At 38.9% G+C, this 17243-nt stretch overlaps 1 protein-coding gene across 2 annotated transcripts; it reads right to left on the bottom strand.

Annotated features, from left to right (window-relative positions):
- Positions 1-3998: 3998 nt before the first annotated feature.
- Positions 3999-15193, bottom strand: SPRY4 (sprouty RTK signaling antagonist 4). 2 transcript variants are annotated; one of them, XM_063928140.1, is made up of 2 exons: positions 15025-15193; positions 3999-8777 (listed from the first exon to the last, which is right to left on the bottom strand). In XM_063928140.1, exon 2 carries the CDS (start codon positions 8737-8739, stop codon positions 7846-7848), a length of 894 nt encoding a protein of 297 aa, XP_063784210.1. In that variant the 5' UTR covers positions 8740-8777; positions 15025-15193; the 3' UTR covers positions 3999-7845. The 2 variants fall into 2 exon arrangements, with proteins under 2 accessions (XP_063784210.1, XP_063784211.1); XM_063928141.1 differs by lacking the exon at positions 15025-15193 and adding an exon at positions 9589-9918.
- Positions 15194-17243: the final 2050 nt, after the last annotated feature.

Here is a 17243-nt window from a genome sequence, read left to right as displayed (position 1 = left end):
GATACCATAACTGATGCTCATGTTTAATAAATATTTTGATTATTGATATATTCTCATCTAATGAATATCAGGTAGTTTTTATTGTTTCTCTTTATTTGTTGAATTTAACTTGAAATTTCATATATCAGTGTTGTATTCTAACATTTTTATCTTACACTCTTTTCATCCATTTCATTTACTAAGACATCAATATTACTGCCTCTCACTGTAATTGTAGTCCCATCTGGTCCTCGCCATAAATATTGTTCTGAAATAAACGGTTATGGCCGCTACAGAAGAACTGGCTCATAATGTATAGTCTGTCCATTCTTTTATTAAAGGTTTATTTTCAGAATAGATTTATGGTTATACCAGACATTATCTTTCTTTCCGGTTGTCTGTTGAACTATGGACCCTATTCAGGTTGAGTAGCAGACTCTGCTTTTCTGCTATTTCGTACGATCGCATGCTGGGGGCTGCCCATAACAGGGCAAGGCCGCCCAGAATGGTAAGTCCCGCCCAGTGTTGCTGGTCTGGGGATTGTGTATGTAGCCGTACCACCGCCATTTTCTTCATTGGGACAGCTGCATGTGACATCACGCAGCCGCCCTGAAAATGGTCTAGCCATGTCTGTTTTGGCCGGACCACTACCCCACAATGCCGTAACTCCTCCTCACCACCCCCTCCACACACACACAAACTGCTGCTGCTGAATGACCTCCTATATCTACAAGTGATTTGCTCCAAGCTTCTAGTAAATTTCTGTAAAATAAGAATTTCTAATGTTACACCTAAAAACAATACATAACATTACTAGCGAACACTACAGTAGCTCCACTGTAATTACTAGCTGATTAGCTGACACTAGTCTGTAGCTATGCAATAACTGTGTACCATTTAACTTTAATTGAATATACCCCTTAGCAGCAAGGAACGTAAGAAATAACAACTGTGTCTTACAAGTAACAGAGGGATTTGGGTAAAAAAAAGGTGTTTTTTTTTTTCATGCATTTGAAACTTTAGCATTTACGTAGAGTATTTTACAAGTGATGGCACCAAATATGCTTGGCAGTGGATAGACAGGTTAGCACGTTAACATCAATGATTCTAAAATGAATAGCTTTCTTTAATTTACGAGTGGATTTTGTTCAGTCACTGAGTTAGCAGTCTATGCTACAGGAGTCAGGAAATTAAGATCATTAAGTGCCTAAACTTTTAAGTTCCTATGTGTTGAAGGGACCCAGCATAGATTATATTTTCCCATCTCCCAAAAAACACGAGGATATAATCAGCCGTTGTCCTCCAGGCCGGGTCACGGCTTTGGAGTTACATGATACATAGGAACTTTGTGAGATCTCATTTAGAAACATAGTCCATTTACTTCTCGGTAAAAATGGTAAGGCAATAAGAATATTTAGTTATAAGATGGGTCAATGATTCATTCTAAAGACCGGAAGACCAGATATATATGTATCCACAGCTGGAAATAACACCTTATTCACAATACAGGAGAACGGCGCTATGGAAGAGATGAGAACAACCTGATACTACTAACTTTAGGATGTTTCTTCATGACTGGGTGGATGCAAAATGACACAGGTCCTTGTGAATGTATAGGTCTCAGCCATTCTGTGTGCCTTACCGATCTCTCTGTCACAACTGCATGAAGACAACAGGTACAGTGTGATGAAAGCACATGGGCAGTTCTGAATGAATGTATTCTTTTATTCACTTTGCCCCATTCATTGAATTACACCTATTTCCAGGATATTACAAATGACATACAGAAAGAGACCTGCTGCATATTTGTCTGTGTGATTGCCTCAGGTCAATTCCTTCAGTCACAAAAACACAAAAAGTGCATGACTTCAATTTTTCTTCGACCCCTGGAACCAAAGTGCTCTGACAGGGGTAAGAATTCTTAGATTAACCATTTGCCAGAGAGTTATAGAGTGTTCACTTTCTCTTACCGTGTCATCAGCTCCCCAAAAAAATGGTCAGGTGCACACCACAATAAATAATAAGAAAAAAAAAACACAACAAAAAGTACAAAAAGTTTTATTCTTTTTCTGCCCAGCAGGATGGCCACGGCAAATGAAGGCAATGTAGTAAAAATCATGATGGGTTGTGCTAAAGTGCTCTGCTTGTCATCAAGGAGACACATGACCTCTCAAGGTTTCTTGTTATTGGCTTTTGTCATGAGCATCTAGGCAGACTGTCCATTACAAGGAGGACTACTTATCAAGTCTAGGACAGTATCACATTTGATACTGAGGTCTGGGAGTTTTCAGTATCACATTTAATCATAGCCATTATGATAACAAGGAATACCATTTTTTTGGACAGTTTTACACCCCAGCCCAATGCACCTCTTCCAAATACTGCTTCACTAAATGCTTCAAAACACTGCTTCACTACAATCTCTCCACTTTCTTATTCTACGTGTTCTGCCCTTGTTACCAATACCTTAAGAGTTGCCCAAATAGCTGCTGGCTGTTTCTTAATCAGGATTCAGGTTGTGTGCTCACGAGCCAAGCACAAAGCACCTTCCTGTTTGGGATCTACACTTTTGTTTGCAGAAATCATCGATCTTGTGAGAGATCCAAGAAAAGTTCTTACTGATCTGGGATCTTCCCAAGATCTAAGATCTCTGCAAGTAGTGGCAATTGTAAAAGAATGAAGCTGCTCTTACCTACACAGCCACTTTACTTTGTATACTGAAGCTGCAGAACATGACACAGTTCTGTAGTGGATGCTGCTAATACTTGGGACATGGAAGAATCCCCATAAAACAAAAAGTTCAACATCCCATTCATCCCACAGTATTCTGTCTCCTGCAAGCAGCCAACACCCAGGTCACGTTTTAAAAAATACAGTATAGTTAAATACATCTCAAGGTCTTGTTGGAAATCGTGTTTAGCCTTATTCCCTCCTCCTGACTTATTGGCACCCTAGAGGAGTTGAGTTAAACCAGATTTTTTAGCAAGATGCTGTGCTAATTTATTGTATAGCGGATGCTGAGGTTAGTGTATTTTATATGTCTTGAGGAAGATATTGGTGTTCTTCATAATAGGATAGCTAACGATGTGTTATGGCTCATGTATTATATAAAGCCCTGTAAAAGGAGGTGAAGGGATGCACAATAGGAACAAAGAGCTCATAATGGCCTGAAAAATACTTTTTATTAACACTTTTTGTGACTGGCACATTACCAGTCTTTGTGTTTTAGATAAACCTACAAATTGTAAGCTTTAAAAAGTTGCATATATGAAGTTTGCCTCACATAAGAGTTAATGTAAGAAGTAAATCAAAAACAGGCATATTGAAAAGGTGTGGGATGTCGCATGGTCTTCTCCTGTGTATTCTGCCTTGTGCTATTCTATTAGAGAGCAGCAATCAGCCTACAAGCAGCTCCAAGGTAGCAGGCAATACTCATTTCTGCACATACCATCTAGAGGCACAAACATACATGAGCATTATCTGCTGCCTTGGAGCTACTTACAGACTGAATGCTGGTCTGTACTTGAATTGCACGTGGCACTTCACGAGAGACCAGACTGCACAACTCATCCCATGCCTAACTGAATCTATCTACCCCTATAAAACGCACTCATCTCCTGATATACTTTGTGCTGCCTTGAACACTTTGATGATCTGTTTTGGCTACAGGATGTTCAGTGCTTCACCACTTCAAAACTGGAGACATCCAGGCATGCAGTTAATACAGATGCTCAGACCTTAGGATCAAGTAACAATATCTGACGTTTGCACAATTGTCTTATACCTGTAAATCAGAATCTGTAGTTTGCAGTCTTTTTCAGAACTTGGATATAATAAATGAGCAACAGAATCCTTTAATTACTGTACCTTAAGGATATACTCAGTGTTGTCGTGTAATGAACCAAAAATGAGACTCAAAAAAATACAGGAGACGTGTAGTATATTCAACAATATATAATTTTTATATATATATATATATATATGTATATATATATATATATATATATATACACATACATACACACACATTTCTAGATCAGTACATTCAGTTTTTAACTTGTGTTTTTCTTCACAGACAGAAGAACTCTTACAAATAGTAGACTTTCTAAAATAAATACTATTAAAATAGAGCTTCAAAATAAATATTCTATACAAATGAAACAATTCAGCAAATACATATCTTCTATGGAGTAAATCTTTAAACAAAATATCTTTAAAAGAGACACATTTTTACACCGTTGTTTGGGTACAAATTGCACATTAGTTAAAAATTACATCTCCCTTTTCCAAACAGTTTATGTGATATGCGAGCCACCCACAAACATAGTAATAACAAAAACATACTATATATATATATATATATATATATATATATATATATATTATTTTCAAATATTCCAATATAGAAAAACAAACCCACTCACAAACCTTAAAGTGTACTTGCACACAGCCATTTTGTGGAATTAGCCGATATTCGGTCTATCTATCCCCAACGAATTAGTGACGTCATTGAAGCATGCATTGAGTAATGGGGCCCATACAATATATTGCAGCAATTTGCACTTCTCCCAAAAACTGGGACGGAGATCGGTGGAATCCAACATGTTTGAAATCCCTTATTTGCAGATTTCGACCAAAGATGAACAAAGCAAGTTTGGAATGTTTAACATGTTGAATTTTCCCAGTTTTCCAACGGATAGCTGATCATCGATGTTTGCTGATCAGCAAACAGGGAATCAGGGCTCAGGTGTATGGCCCACATCACTCACATCTCAGCATGTCACTCCTTCCTAGAGAATGAGTACGCCATGACCTCATATTTTTTCAGCTCACAAAATGAATGCCTGCTCTGGATGCAAGCAATAGGTACACTTTGATATCTAGGTCATCCTTACTATGTTGTGCTTAGTGGATGTTGCTTTGAGCTTCAGGGGTAATAACTAGGAGGGTGGTATTTCCTTAAAAACTTAAAAAGCTGAGGGTTTTCAGAACAGACAAAACTTTAGGTTTGCATCAAACTGGCTATTATGAATGAGAATGGTCTATTTCTATAGAAAATCCCCACAGAGAGAATTAGAGGTCTTAACTAACAAAATCTTAGGTATCCACAATAATAAATCATTGATGTTGCTATTCCATGAATAAATTAGTTAATTTTATGACATTTCCTGGTCAGTGACCCAACATTGCAACATTTCTTGACTTTTAAGAGCTTGTGTCTATACTTAAGGTTTAGCGATATGAGAAATTGCCTCGTTAACAGATCTGGCATGGTTGATTGTCAATAAACATAGACACGGTGGAATTTGGCACTGATAATTCACTAAATTTACACTTGAGTTTATATGTCCAACTAACTCAGGATTAGGTGTTTTCAAGGTTTTTTTTGTAAGAGCAAGAAAAAGAGGGCGTATATCACAAAATCTATTTTTTTCCCCCCATTAAATATTAAATACTCGTGTGGCCTTTTGCTTTTTGCAAATTCCAATTGGGTAAGAATTATTAATTTAAATAACTGGGTAAGCAAGCGGATATATTTTGCACCTATCTTGCCACTTGCAATGTGGGAATACAGGAAGTGCAATGTGGGAATACAGGAAGTGCAATGATATTTAAATATCCGCCACCGGTGAACCGCATCCATACACTTATGGATCTTGTGAGAACAGTACTAAAAATAGGAGACGAAAGCTGACACACTGAGTCCTATGATTTGTTTCAGTGTCTGAAGTATTGGAATTTATCATTGGCATAAAAAAAATATAAAATCTTGTACTTTATAAGTTCAAAATACAATGCTGTTTGAGTCAATAAACCAAAGGAAAGATGTCCAAATCAAAACACAGCAATTATCTCAGTATCAAAGCAGTTTGCAGTCCTAAAGGGGAAGCCTCATGCAAAATAGAGAGAGTGACAGAGAAATGAAGGGTATTTGTACCTTCTTCCAAACTTTAAATTATTCCATTCTCCTAGTTAAATAAAAAAATAAATAAATATATCTCTAACGAATGACAAAGTGCTAGATTTGCAGCAATTTTGCAAGGAAAGGTAAAAATTCACACAACAGAAGGACACAAGCATATTAAGAGTGACCCTTTCTAATCAATAGAATATATATATATTATTCTTTACAAAGGTAAAAGAAACATATAAAAAGCTACTAAACATGTAAATTAGTAATCACTGTAGTAAAAGCATGGCCGGTGATAGCTTAGACATTAAGAGTTGCCATGTATTGTACCATTAACCCTTTAGGCCTTGTAACATGAATCAAATTGACAAAATAAAGAGACACGTTGCATTTGAACATTGAAACGCGTTATAAAGACCACACTTCAATGCAAATGAAACACGTCGATATGCGAACGAAAATTCCCCTTTAGCACGGAAACTATGTGACATTTAACTGAGACCTAGCACCTATTTTTTGCTTTATAGGTTGTTTTAAAGATATACTGAACATCACCCTTGCATGAGTGAGCAACCAACCATCATAAACTTATATATTTATATATTACAAAAAAATAACACGACTATCGCAACACATATGGGTGAGTTTCCTTATAGCTTCCCTGACCTGTTATATAACACTAAAATAGACATTTTCTTTGTATCTTTCTCTATGTATATTTATACAGATATTTATACAAGGTGTTATTTTACAGAAGGGCCTAGGTAAAGAGCAGCAGCACATGAAACAAGTTAAGTTGACATGCAAGTTTAAATGTCCTTAATAATGATAATGAATGAAATAAAAATTGGTGGTTTTTACACTTGCTCCTTCAGAACTTTTTTTTTCTCTATTGTCTCAGGTTACAAAATGGGTATTTGTGCTCTTATATTCCTAGCAGACCTTATTCTTTATTACACAGGAGGAAGAGCAGCCCAAGGAAGCAAGTATGTTCTAAATAGCACAGCTGCATGGGGCTTAACTGTGTAATAATTACTCTGACTTAACATGATTGATGAAACAGTGGGAATAGATTATTTTCTAGGCTTATGGTGAGGTCTGGGAGTTTTCACTAGTTAGCATAAGGTTTAAGGAGTGAGTTGTTTTTCAGATATAAATGTGAAATATGGGATATCAATATATTTTCCACTTCCATGTGAATCTCTCAGATATTGCTCCTGCACCGATGAGCTGAAGATGAAAGACAGAGCTTCCCATCAACAATAAGGAGTGTGACTGAAGGGCAGCAAGGCCGGCTAATAATAGGCAGGGCGGAAGGACCTCAACACGGCTACAGGAGGAAGGGTGATAGTAAATTCCTTCCTGTCACCACAATGTTGATTGAATCTGTACCCTTGGCACGCTAACCTCCCATTTTTCCTTCACTAGCCAAAAAAAAAAAAACTTGTATAAAACGTAAAAATAAAAAGGTATATTAAAAATACAAAAACAACATTAAACCACAGACATAAAAATGCTACACACCAAAATCTCAGTAGACCAGCCGCACACATTAATAAAAAAAAACGTGTGGCTGGCCTATAGACTGAAACATACAGCTTAAAAAGAAAGAAATAAGCATATGAGGAAGAACTGGAGCTGGCTCACTTCCATCCTGATGAGTAAAAATCTTCTATCTTAAGGGTAGCTGTAGATAAATTAAAGTTAGATAATAGTTTCAAGGTGATCCCAATGGCTATCTAGTCAGCACACAGGATTCGGAAATAGTTCACAGCAGCAGCAATATATAATATGCATTTCCTGCTCTTTTTCTGTGTAATACTAAGTGTTGCTGGACCCACTTAACTAAGAATTCTAAATTAAAGCCTCAGGTGAGAATATCCTGTATGGAGTTTTTTTTTTGCTTTAGTTTCCTGCATGATGCATCCTTGTAACACAGTTAGCACAATACTCTCTCAGAATGGCTTCTCTGGTCGGCCAATGTCTTCTGGTGCCTTGCATATTACGCTGTTCGTGTTTTTGCATCGACAGCCAGGACGGCTTGCTTGGTCATAGCATTTTTGTGAAAGTTTGACGCACCCAGTGGCTGGAAGATAGCAAAGCAAGCAAGGGAGGAACAATGACAAGGCACTCATGAAGGACCAGCGAGCACAGCAGTTGGAGTGAGAGCAAGAACATGGGTGATCTGCACAGGAGCCCTCATCATCTTCATTGGAGCAGTGGTAGAAGACTCCCTTGACCAGACACATGCAAGTTGAGTAGTTGACCAGATTCTGCGCTGAACACAGACATTCCTGGTTGCAAACCCAACAAGAAGGCAAAGTCCGAGGGGTAGTACAGTCTTTACATTTGCATTTACCACAGCCCTCACAAAGTAAAAAGTGCTTGTCCAGTTGTTGGGCCAAGGGTCCTTTCACATCCTGAGGCTTAGAATTAATCACTTTAGGCTGTATCCTTACTGCCCTAGGTGGAGACTGGTCCACCACTGGAGGTGGGACCATGTGGTCCAAGAGTCTCTGATCTGAAGAGGTGCTACTGCTGCTGCTAATTGAACTGGGACGCCCGCTGAACGATATCCAAGGGTGGGTGATGTCGGCCTCACATCTCTGCAAATGTTGATTGATGAGCATAGGCTCATGTGGGCCCCTGCTAAGTTTTTGACTGGCTAGCTGGCTAAGGACTGGGTTGTCAATGTAATCATTTTCCAGATGGGTGGTTTTCATCTGATCAATAGGCAGGATGGTGAGCGGGTGCTGTAACCTTCCATATGGGACCCGGCCATCAAGCAGAGGTTGCACCATGACTGCATTTGGCACAACAGTGATGCTGTGAGGCATCCTGGAATCCATTGACCTAGTCTGACAGATCTGGGTATTTCTTAACAAGTCTGAAAAACAAAGAAACAAAACCAGTGGACTCCATTAGAACAATAGTAAAGTAAGAAGATTACATAGTAAAGGAACTTCAGGACAATGCTGCAGCATTAACTTTTCTAATGCTTCTTTATGTTAAATATGAATTATAATTAATATAATTGGTTCTCGTAAAACATATTAATATAGATAGATCAGCCTAGGAAACTATTTAATTCCGTTTAAAGATTTTCAATAAACAGTGGTTGCCCTGGGAAAACTCAGTGGGGATGGTTTACTGAAATTGTGGTCCATGTTTCTGATCTGAAAAACAGAAGTAACCCATAGCTGCAGAATATAAACTATATACTTTGATTGTCCCACAACAGATTACATTAATAAAACCCATAGTCTAATATGTAGCTGAGAGTTAGCACTGTTAGTAGATCAACTCTACTGGTGCTCTTTGGGTGGAAGAAAGTTTATAGCCAAGAAAATATTTTTGATTTATGCTAATCCACAGAGTACCACTAAATTACAACAATGTCTGTTAAAGTGGATCTAGCAAGTTTTTGAAGCCTGGATATTTCCATTACAGTAATGTATTGTATGTAAATGAGATTAACTCACTTTTGTGCTTGCTAATTAAAAAATATATATACAAACACAGTTTGACAAAACAAAGTTAGAAGTACACATGCAAATTGTTGACATTCTCTGAGATATAAAGATAACAAACATTCTAGGCAATAGCAGTTATGTATAATATATATCCATGATAGATATCAAGAAATGGGATGAACAGATTACCTACATCCACTGCCTATGCACAAACATTTACCATACCTTTCTCCAATAGAGTGTCTGTCTACGATTTCATAGAGGAAGCAGGGATGTAAAACAGAGTGGCATCTTCAGACTACTGACTCACAACATCTTAAAAAAGCACATTTAAATAGAATGGCTGACTTGTTGTGTTGCTTTAGTTTCTGATTTCATCGAAAGAGAGCAGTTCAGAACTGGAATCTATCCAGTTACCCAACAGCTATGCAAGTCAAAAGAGCACAGGAAGCAACTAAGCTTAAATCAAAGAGCGGATACGGCCCGGCTCCAATTTAGAAAGTGCACATTGTGTTGTATGAGACGTAGTGCTTCCTTGTCGAACGACCTTTTGTTTGTAAGCACTGTTTGGAAATCACTTAAAGGGGAAGTGCTCATACAGACTTACACCCAGTGACATAACATAGGAAAGCTCTTATAGTAATGAAATAATAGCTATAACATGAATAGGTTATGGAAGAGGCCAAGGTTACTTCAAAGCAGTGTAGGAAGTTAACAGTACTTTAAAATATCTTGCAGATGGAGACAGTCAGGGCTATTTCAGCTAGCAAGAAAACATGGGTGCACAGATTTCTGCACTCCAATGGGAGTCTGTTATACTGCAGACGCCTCATACTTGTGCACATTCACACTGTATGTATGGTGTGTTTTTGCGGTGTCAGTAATATAAATAAGAGCAGTACAAGCTGCAGCAGCTTCCACCTCCCACACTGCTCAATCATTCCATACCACCATAGCAACTCACACACTCATCTGCTTTTACATTTCTTTTTAATCAGCTTTAGTTAATTTCACAGCTGCATAATCTACAGTTCCTTTCTAAAGAATTGTCAATATAGGAGGTCCAGAGTTGTCAAATGTCAGCACCATAACAAGTTCATAACAACTATTTTATAAACATCCAGTTATGGTAGAATAGAGTTTGACGTTTTCACTGAGAAATTATAGGACAAATATCAAATGATCTAGTACTATAGATCCAAACTGTCACATAGCATGTAGATTTACATTTGCTCATCACCTATAGTAAGATGACAGTTGATAATTTGAATGAAGGTGTATACTTAATTGTACCTCTCTATGTACAATATAGAGCTGCTCTTAAAGTAATAAGGTGTGTACATAAACTTACAGCACAATACCAACCTGTTAAAAGTCCTAGCAGTCTTAAAGCTAAAATATCCCTGTTGCACGCAGTCCAATAAATTATACGTTTGTCAGCATCAAAGTGGTTAAAGGCTAGTGAAGACAAATAATAGTACTTGTCTAACCATGCTGTTTAGTGCTGTACTTTATTTACACCATCTACAGAAATCTGAGTGTTATTTTATGGTTACACCTAAGAAAAGATTAACAATTCAAAGTACAACAGAAAATAACACCTTTGTTCTCTCTCACCAACATAGTAATACGTTTTCACTTAGCTACATAAACAGGAAGCTGCCTCTCATTATGTTTATGAGGCAGCGATGCTGTGATAGATTACATGTGCAACACGCTGGCTTTATGAGAAAACAGGTGACTCAAAAACTGCACTTTCTGTAGTTTATGAGCTGACGCTTCCGCTGCAGCCACATCTGCAATCACAGCTGTTAAAGCAGGGTGCACAGGCAAATCCAAGTATCCCCCTCCCAAAATAAAACATCCATGAGCCATCCCAGGAGAGATTTAAAACAAAATAAGCCCAGTTAATGCAAATCCGCATCCACATTAGGCCTGTAGATTCGTAGGTGTTAGGGCAAGGAGTGTGACTATGGTGCTTCGTGAATCCCCATAATGAAAAACAGAAATGTGACAGTTGGTCTGTAAAACAGTTCCCACAACAATCCCTCCCCCCAATGCAATTATTACAGATTATTCTCTCTGGGATATTCTACAAGCCCATTTCAGCAGGATCACCTTCGCTTGCCATCAATGGTACTGTATGGCATTTGCTTGTAGCATAATCTCCTTAATGATCACACTGTGCAAAAGTTAACATGCAGTCATAAAATATATCACCTGCTGTTATGCAGTATCTACATTTGTTTGTATTTAGTACTTTTGCTGGTTTTTGAAAGGCTGTATATTACGTTTTTAAAAATATATAACCAAATGCAAAGAGAAAGAGAGGACATATGGCATCTTCCCCAGTACAGCACTCTGACGCAGTATTGTTAATAAATACCTGTGATGGGACTGCTCATATACAGTACATAATATCCAGGTAATGATAGTGTTGCTGGTCTAGTGTACTCACAACTATCCATATTAGCTAGGAACCATTCACTCTAATTGACCACTTCCTACTCTCAACTGGTCAATCAAGCCAGACAGCAGAAGCTCTGACACCTGCACATCCTTTTAGCAGATGACTGATAATCTGCCAGACAATGATAAGGTCACAAGACGACTCTATTCATGTACAGTCCTACAACTATCTGATAATTGTCATTCTTCAAAAACTGGGTGTTGCTGCGCAAAGTGACTTTCATGTTACTTCCAATCAATATGCAAAACCAATTACATCTCCAAATCACCTAAAGTAGAAATGCAAGATAAAAATGTTTTCTAAACAAATGTGAAAAATGGGAACTATTGAGATATATATATATATATATATATATATATATATAATTTTTTATTTTATTTAAAACATTGTATACTAAAGCAAGAAAATACTGGGACCTTATATGGTTAACAAAATATGTTCGAGTTGCAAGTTTTTGAGACAACTCAAAGTGTCTTTGTCAGGCATGCTACTTGTGCTGTTTATTTATGAATATAATCACCAGATTACTTAGTGCCCCTTGTGCTTGCTGTATGTAAAATTCTCTGCTTCAAGAGAAAAATTAGATCTCAACAGTCATGGAAATGATCTGCCATGCAGGGGATGTGCTGCATGGGACCTGTCACCATGAGAAATACCTCATACCCCAGAGTCACTTCACCTGGTATTGCAGGCAGTAATTAAATGGCATGTATTTTCTCAGCAGGCACTTATTGGTCTTGCTGATGACAAGAAAAGCTGGGTCAGCACCAGTAGAAGACTTTATCGGACTATAAACATCACCAGTAATATTGTTTGTGAATATCTTATGCAAACCACACAGAAGATCCTTGCTATGCCCGATTTTCACTTTGCGATTTCCCTTGAACTCCCCGGAGCCCAGCACCACCGATTTTGACTAACTTTTCTTGAGATATGGACTACTTACAATTTTGGCTTATGTGAGATTTTGGCTTATGTAAGAATGTCATATATTGAAATCTGAGGCTTTTTAAAAATCATAAATATTATATATAAGCATTTGGTCTGGCTGTCAGCAATCAGGGTTAAATCCTATAAAAAGCTGAAACATTCATGCTGTTAAATAATTTACTGGGGATTTCACCACACCGAACTCTTGGCATCATGAAAGGAGCAAAAATGCTTACAATGAAAAGGCTGCAAAATCCCATGAATGAATCTCTGCTATGAATAATGGCAGAGCTGCCTGCAGTAAATGATGCCTTGTATGGCTCCATAATTAGCTATATGCTGAATGGGTGAACTACTACACAACTGGAATTATGAATGGAGGAGAGCCGACACTATACCACAGTTACAATATAATACTATTCTGTTATTGCATATGTTGTGTGTCAGTGGGTAAAGTGAGGACTCCGCAGTATGAATGTCCTAAAACATCCTTATCTGCCACTTTAAAATAGTGTCTGTCAACTGGAATGGCATATGGAGTTGTCTCAGTATCCTAATTTAAGTTTATAACTCAATAGCTCATTATAATACATGCTAAAACATTTCTAAAAATAAATAAGTCCTTTTTTAATAGTAATTTTAAACTACTGTATGTGACCTATTTTCTCTGACTGAAGTCATCTTGCAATAACTATTTCCTTATACCAGGATAGCTAGTGCAGGCAGGGTTATTCTGTAACAACATTATGTAGACTGTGCACTGCACCATAAACACCATAGAAACTGAACCTGTATACCAGTAACTAACCAGTGCTGTATACCAGTAACTAACCAGTGCTGTATACCAGTAACTAACCAGTGCTGCTATACTTGATGTTAGATGCACACTAGACCCTTCACAATAACCAGCTACTTTCACTTGTCCCCTATAAGAACACATAATACCGTATCTGTAATACCATGCATGTACAATGCAGGCAGCTATTGGTAAACGTGTACACAGTAACAAAAGGTAACCTCTGCAAAAAAGCATTGCTGCGGATTGCATGAAAAAAACCAAACCCCATATACTGTATGTAGACTATAGGTGGAATATTATTTACAATTTATCTAACACCGCCTACACAGGAAAGCAACATATTAACGTGTGATGTTAACACAAATACAGTATCTTTTTCTACTACATCTTTAGCAAGCTCAAAGGTGCTCGGATTGATGTCATCTAGGACAAGTCCAAAATCACAGTGACATAACTGAATTTCCATGTGGAGGGAGAAGGGGAAATAGGGAAGGTCCCCAAATCATGATGGTGCATATAAGGTTGCTGCAGCATTGGTCTAGCTGCGTAGTGCAAGCGCTGGGCCTTCTCTACAGAGCCTAATGTATCCACCTTTCCTATTTCAAATCATATTTTATATTCCCCAACACAGATGTAAATGTGCAGCTATTTAGTGTGCTATGACGTCACACCTGGCAGTGCAGAATCCGGGCTATGCCATGAGTTACAGTATTACCGTGCATAGTGCGTCATCGCTGGTGCAAACCATCTACAGCCTTTCTGAGATCTGGCACGGCTGATATATGTATATATGTTATTCAGATGAGACTCAAACAAGCTAATCCGATACAATGTAGCAGATTAAGTCATTAAATATAAATATATATAAAATAGATCAAAGGTTAGTTCTCATATAAAGCATAATTCGGGAAAACAGTACTATAGGCCTTCATGTAAAACCAGCGTTCCTTTTAAAAGATCAGTATATTATATTGTACAAGATGGGTTCCTTCGCGATGTCCACATAACATTTTAGCTGGTGGGTGCATTATATAAATATATATATATATATATATATATACTGTATGTATAAGGTTGAATGTAGCAGACTTTAGCGTCTATAGCAGGCTGCAGGGACAATTGAACGAAACTGGAAAGTGTGTGCTAATAGCAATGGATCCCCCAGCAGCAGCAGTCCGTGTGCCATACACTGCATCATTTCCAATGCAGGGAGCTGGGATTTCCTGCAGCAGCACTGCACCCCCACCCGCCCCCTTTGACAGATCGCAAGTTGCTCAGAACAGAAATGCGATTTGCATGCGGGGGAACGTCTCCAGCTATACACAGTCCCAGCACAGCCTAGAAAACAAGTACATGGGAGAACAGCCCTATAGCAGAATACACCGTGCCCTGTCCATATAAATGTATCTATAAAAAAATCCATGCTGCACACTGACAGAAACAGGGCACATTATATTCTTACTTGCAAGGGTGCAGCTAGGCGCATAGCTCAATAATCCGCAAAGGGCAGAAAGTCCGCAGCTGTGACCGTGAGAAGCCTGAGTGTAACCATTGATGATCCAGACTGCATAGCTCCTCCGCTGTCAGCTCCCTTCTCGTTTTCGATGTTGCAACTCCCTGGGAAAATGGCTTTTTTATGAATGGGAGGGATGAGCGGCGATGCGCATGCGCGACAGCCGCACACACAGATCTTATGAATGGGAGGGAGAAGCCACCAGTGCGCCTGCGCGCCGAACCCCTCCCCTCCCCGCGCAGCACGCTTCTGTGAATGGGGGCGGCGGGCGCCAGGGCGCATGCGTCTAACCTGATTTTTTTATGAATGGGGACCGGAACCCAACTTGTTCTGCGCTGCATAGAGAGACCGAGCTGCTGCCTTTTATGAATGGGAGACCGCGCGTGTACTGCAAGCCCCGGGGGGACAGAGGCAGGAGGAGGAGGAGGGGGAGTGGTGCGGAGGGGGTGAGGGAGCTCCTGCATTCAGACGGAATATGTACAAGGCAGATAATGATGATCCCATTTGCTGATCATCACCGTGCTGTTACTGTTGTGCGTCCCGCACTGTGTGCTGCATCCTCTCCAGCAGCACCGTACACAGGGCACACACCACATGCACATCATGCAATATACAGGGGTTGTACTGTTAGAGGTATTGTGTTTCTTTATATTAATGTGAATAGCCACCATCCCTTCTCAGCACACTGGTGTTGGGGGGTCTCTATAGGGGCAGCCACCACCAGGAATACCAGTGATTACTGGTGATATTAGACTCTCACTGGATATTAGCAGTGTGTGTGTGTGTGTGTGTGTGTGTGTGTGTGTGTATATATAAATATATCAGTTGTGCCTTATGGATGAGACTGAGCCCCCTTCCCCCACAACCACTAGAATTGCTGCTATGTGTGGGTGGAAGACCAGTATGAGCTCAGCATCCTGCTGTAACCATTTCCCTGCTGCTAGATAACTATATGTGTGTGTGTCAGTCATCTCCACTATCCACCTTCTGTCAGTGCTGCGAGGGGATCCATCCGTGGGATAAAATGTTGGCTGCTGTGAACACCGGAATATTCTGCACATGTGTGGTACACAAACGTCACACATGTGGCTTGTAAACCAGTGGGAATGTACAGTAGTATTTCATGGGCAGTATGTGCCTCTCCTGTGAGATGTACTCCATGTTATGTTTTCTCAGAACCTATAGAATGAAGTGAGTCTCACATAGAGGAAACACATATTAGTGCTGCATTTGCAAGTAATATTTATGTTTGTGGAGCCCAAAGTGTTTTTCACCTGATATCAGGTCAGTGTTGGAACACATTTATGATAAAATAAGCATTAGAGTTATGTGCTACTGTTCTGTGAATTAGATAAGAGGTGTGAATATTAGACTTTTCATAATAAAAATGGCTACTTTTTGCATTTTTAGGCATTTACAAAGGTATTTCTATTGTGTAAATATTTTGGCTTTGGTGATTTATGTAAACCAGCATAATTGTCCCAGTAACAAAAAATGTACTCACAAAAGGGTTTTATGATTACTATACCATTTTGTAGTGCCTATCCTGTGTGAATTTGTTCTATGTATGGGTAAGAAAATTACTTAAATGCATAAGCACCCATGCAGATTTTGTAAATCAGTTATTTGCACTTGACCATTGATGGTTCCACCTTCATTGGTCGATGGTTTTCCACAATCTGTAATTACCAATTGATATTGAGCCATTGATGGGTAAGCTATGTGCATTTGTTGATGGAGCCTCACACATGCACATATCGGGCTGGCAGTTATCATTGGAGGACACTACAGCCCCCAATGTTTTATCTTCGTGGCCTCCCATTGATGGTAAAAAAAGAAAAAACACAATCGTCATCAGACCATCACTGGTTGCTAACCATCGATATTTGATGGCCACTCCTAATTTGTGCTGCTTCTGACTAGATAGGTGGGGCTGGGAGTTCTAATGCAAGCCGAGTACAGTAAAGGTGTGTCTGTGCAATTACAGTATGAACACAATCAGAGCATGAAAAATAATAATTTACACTTAAATTTGTATTATTTGCAGGTGGCCAGGGATTGGTGCCAGTAGATGATGATGATGATGTTGCCAGTTGGCATTATTTGCTAATCGCTTGTGATTGGCAGTTTGCAAATACTACAGTGACACTGATGGAGATCTTTTTTGA

The sequence above is a fragment of the Pseudophryne corroboree genome, chromosome 6 (assembly GCF_028390025.1).
Source record: "Pseudophryne corroboree isolate aPseCor3 chromosome 6, aPseCor3.hap2, whole genome shotgun sequence".
Taxonomy (NCBI): Eukaryota; Metazoa; Chordata; class Amphibia; order Anura; family Myobatrachidae; genus Pseudophryne; species Pseudophryne corroboree.
This window is presented reverse-complemented; position numbering and strand designations above follow the sequence as displayed.

Coding starts and splice junctions, on each gene's coding strand:
- SPRY4 (XM_063928140.1), bottom strand. CDS start 8,739: ATGGATTCCAGGATGCCTCACAGCATCACTGTTGTGCCAAATGCAGTC.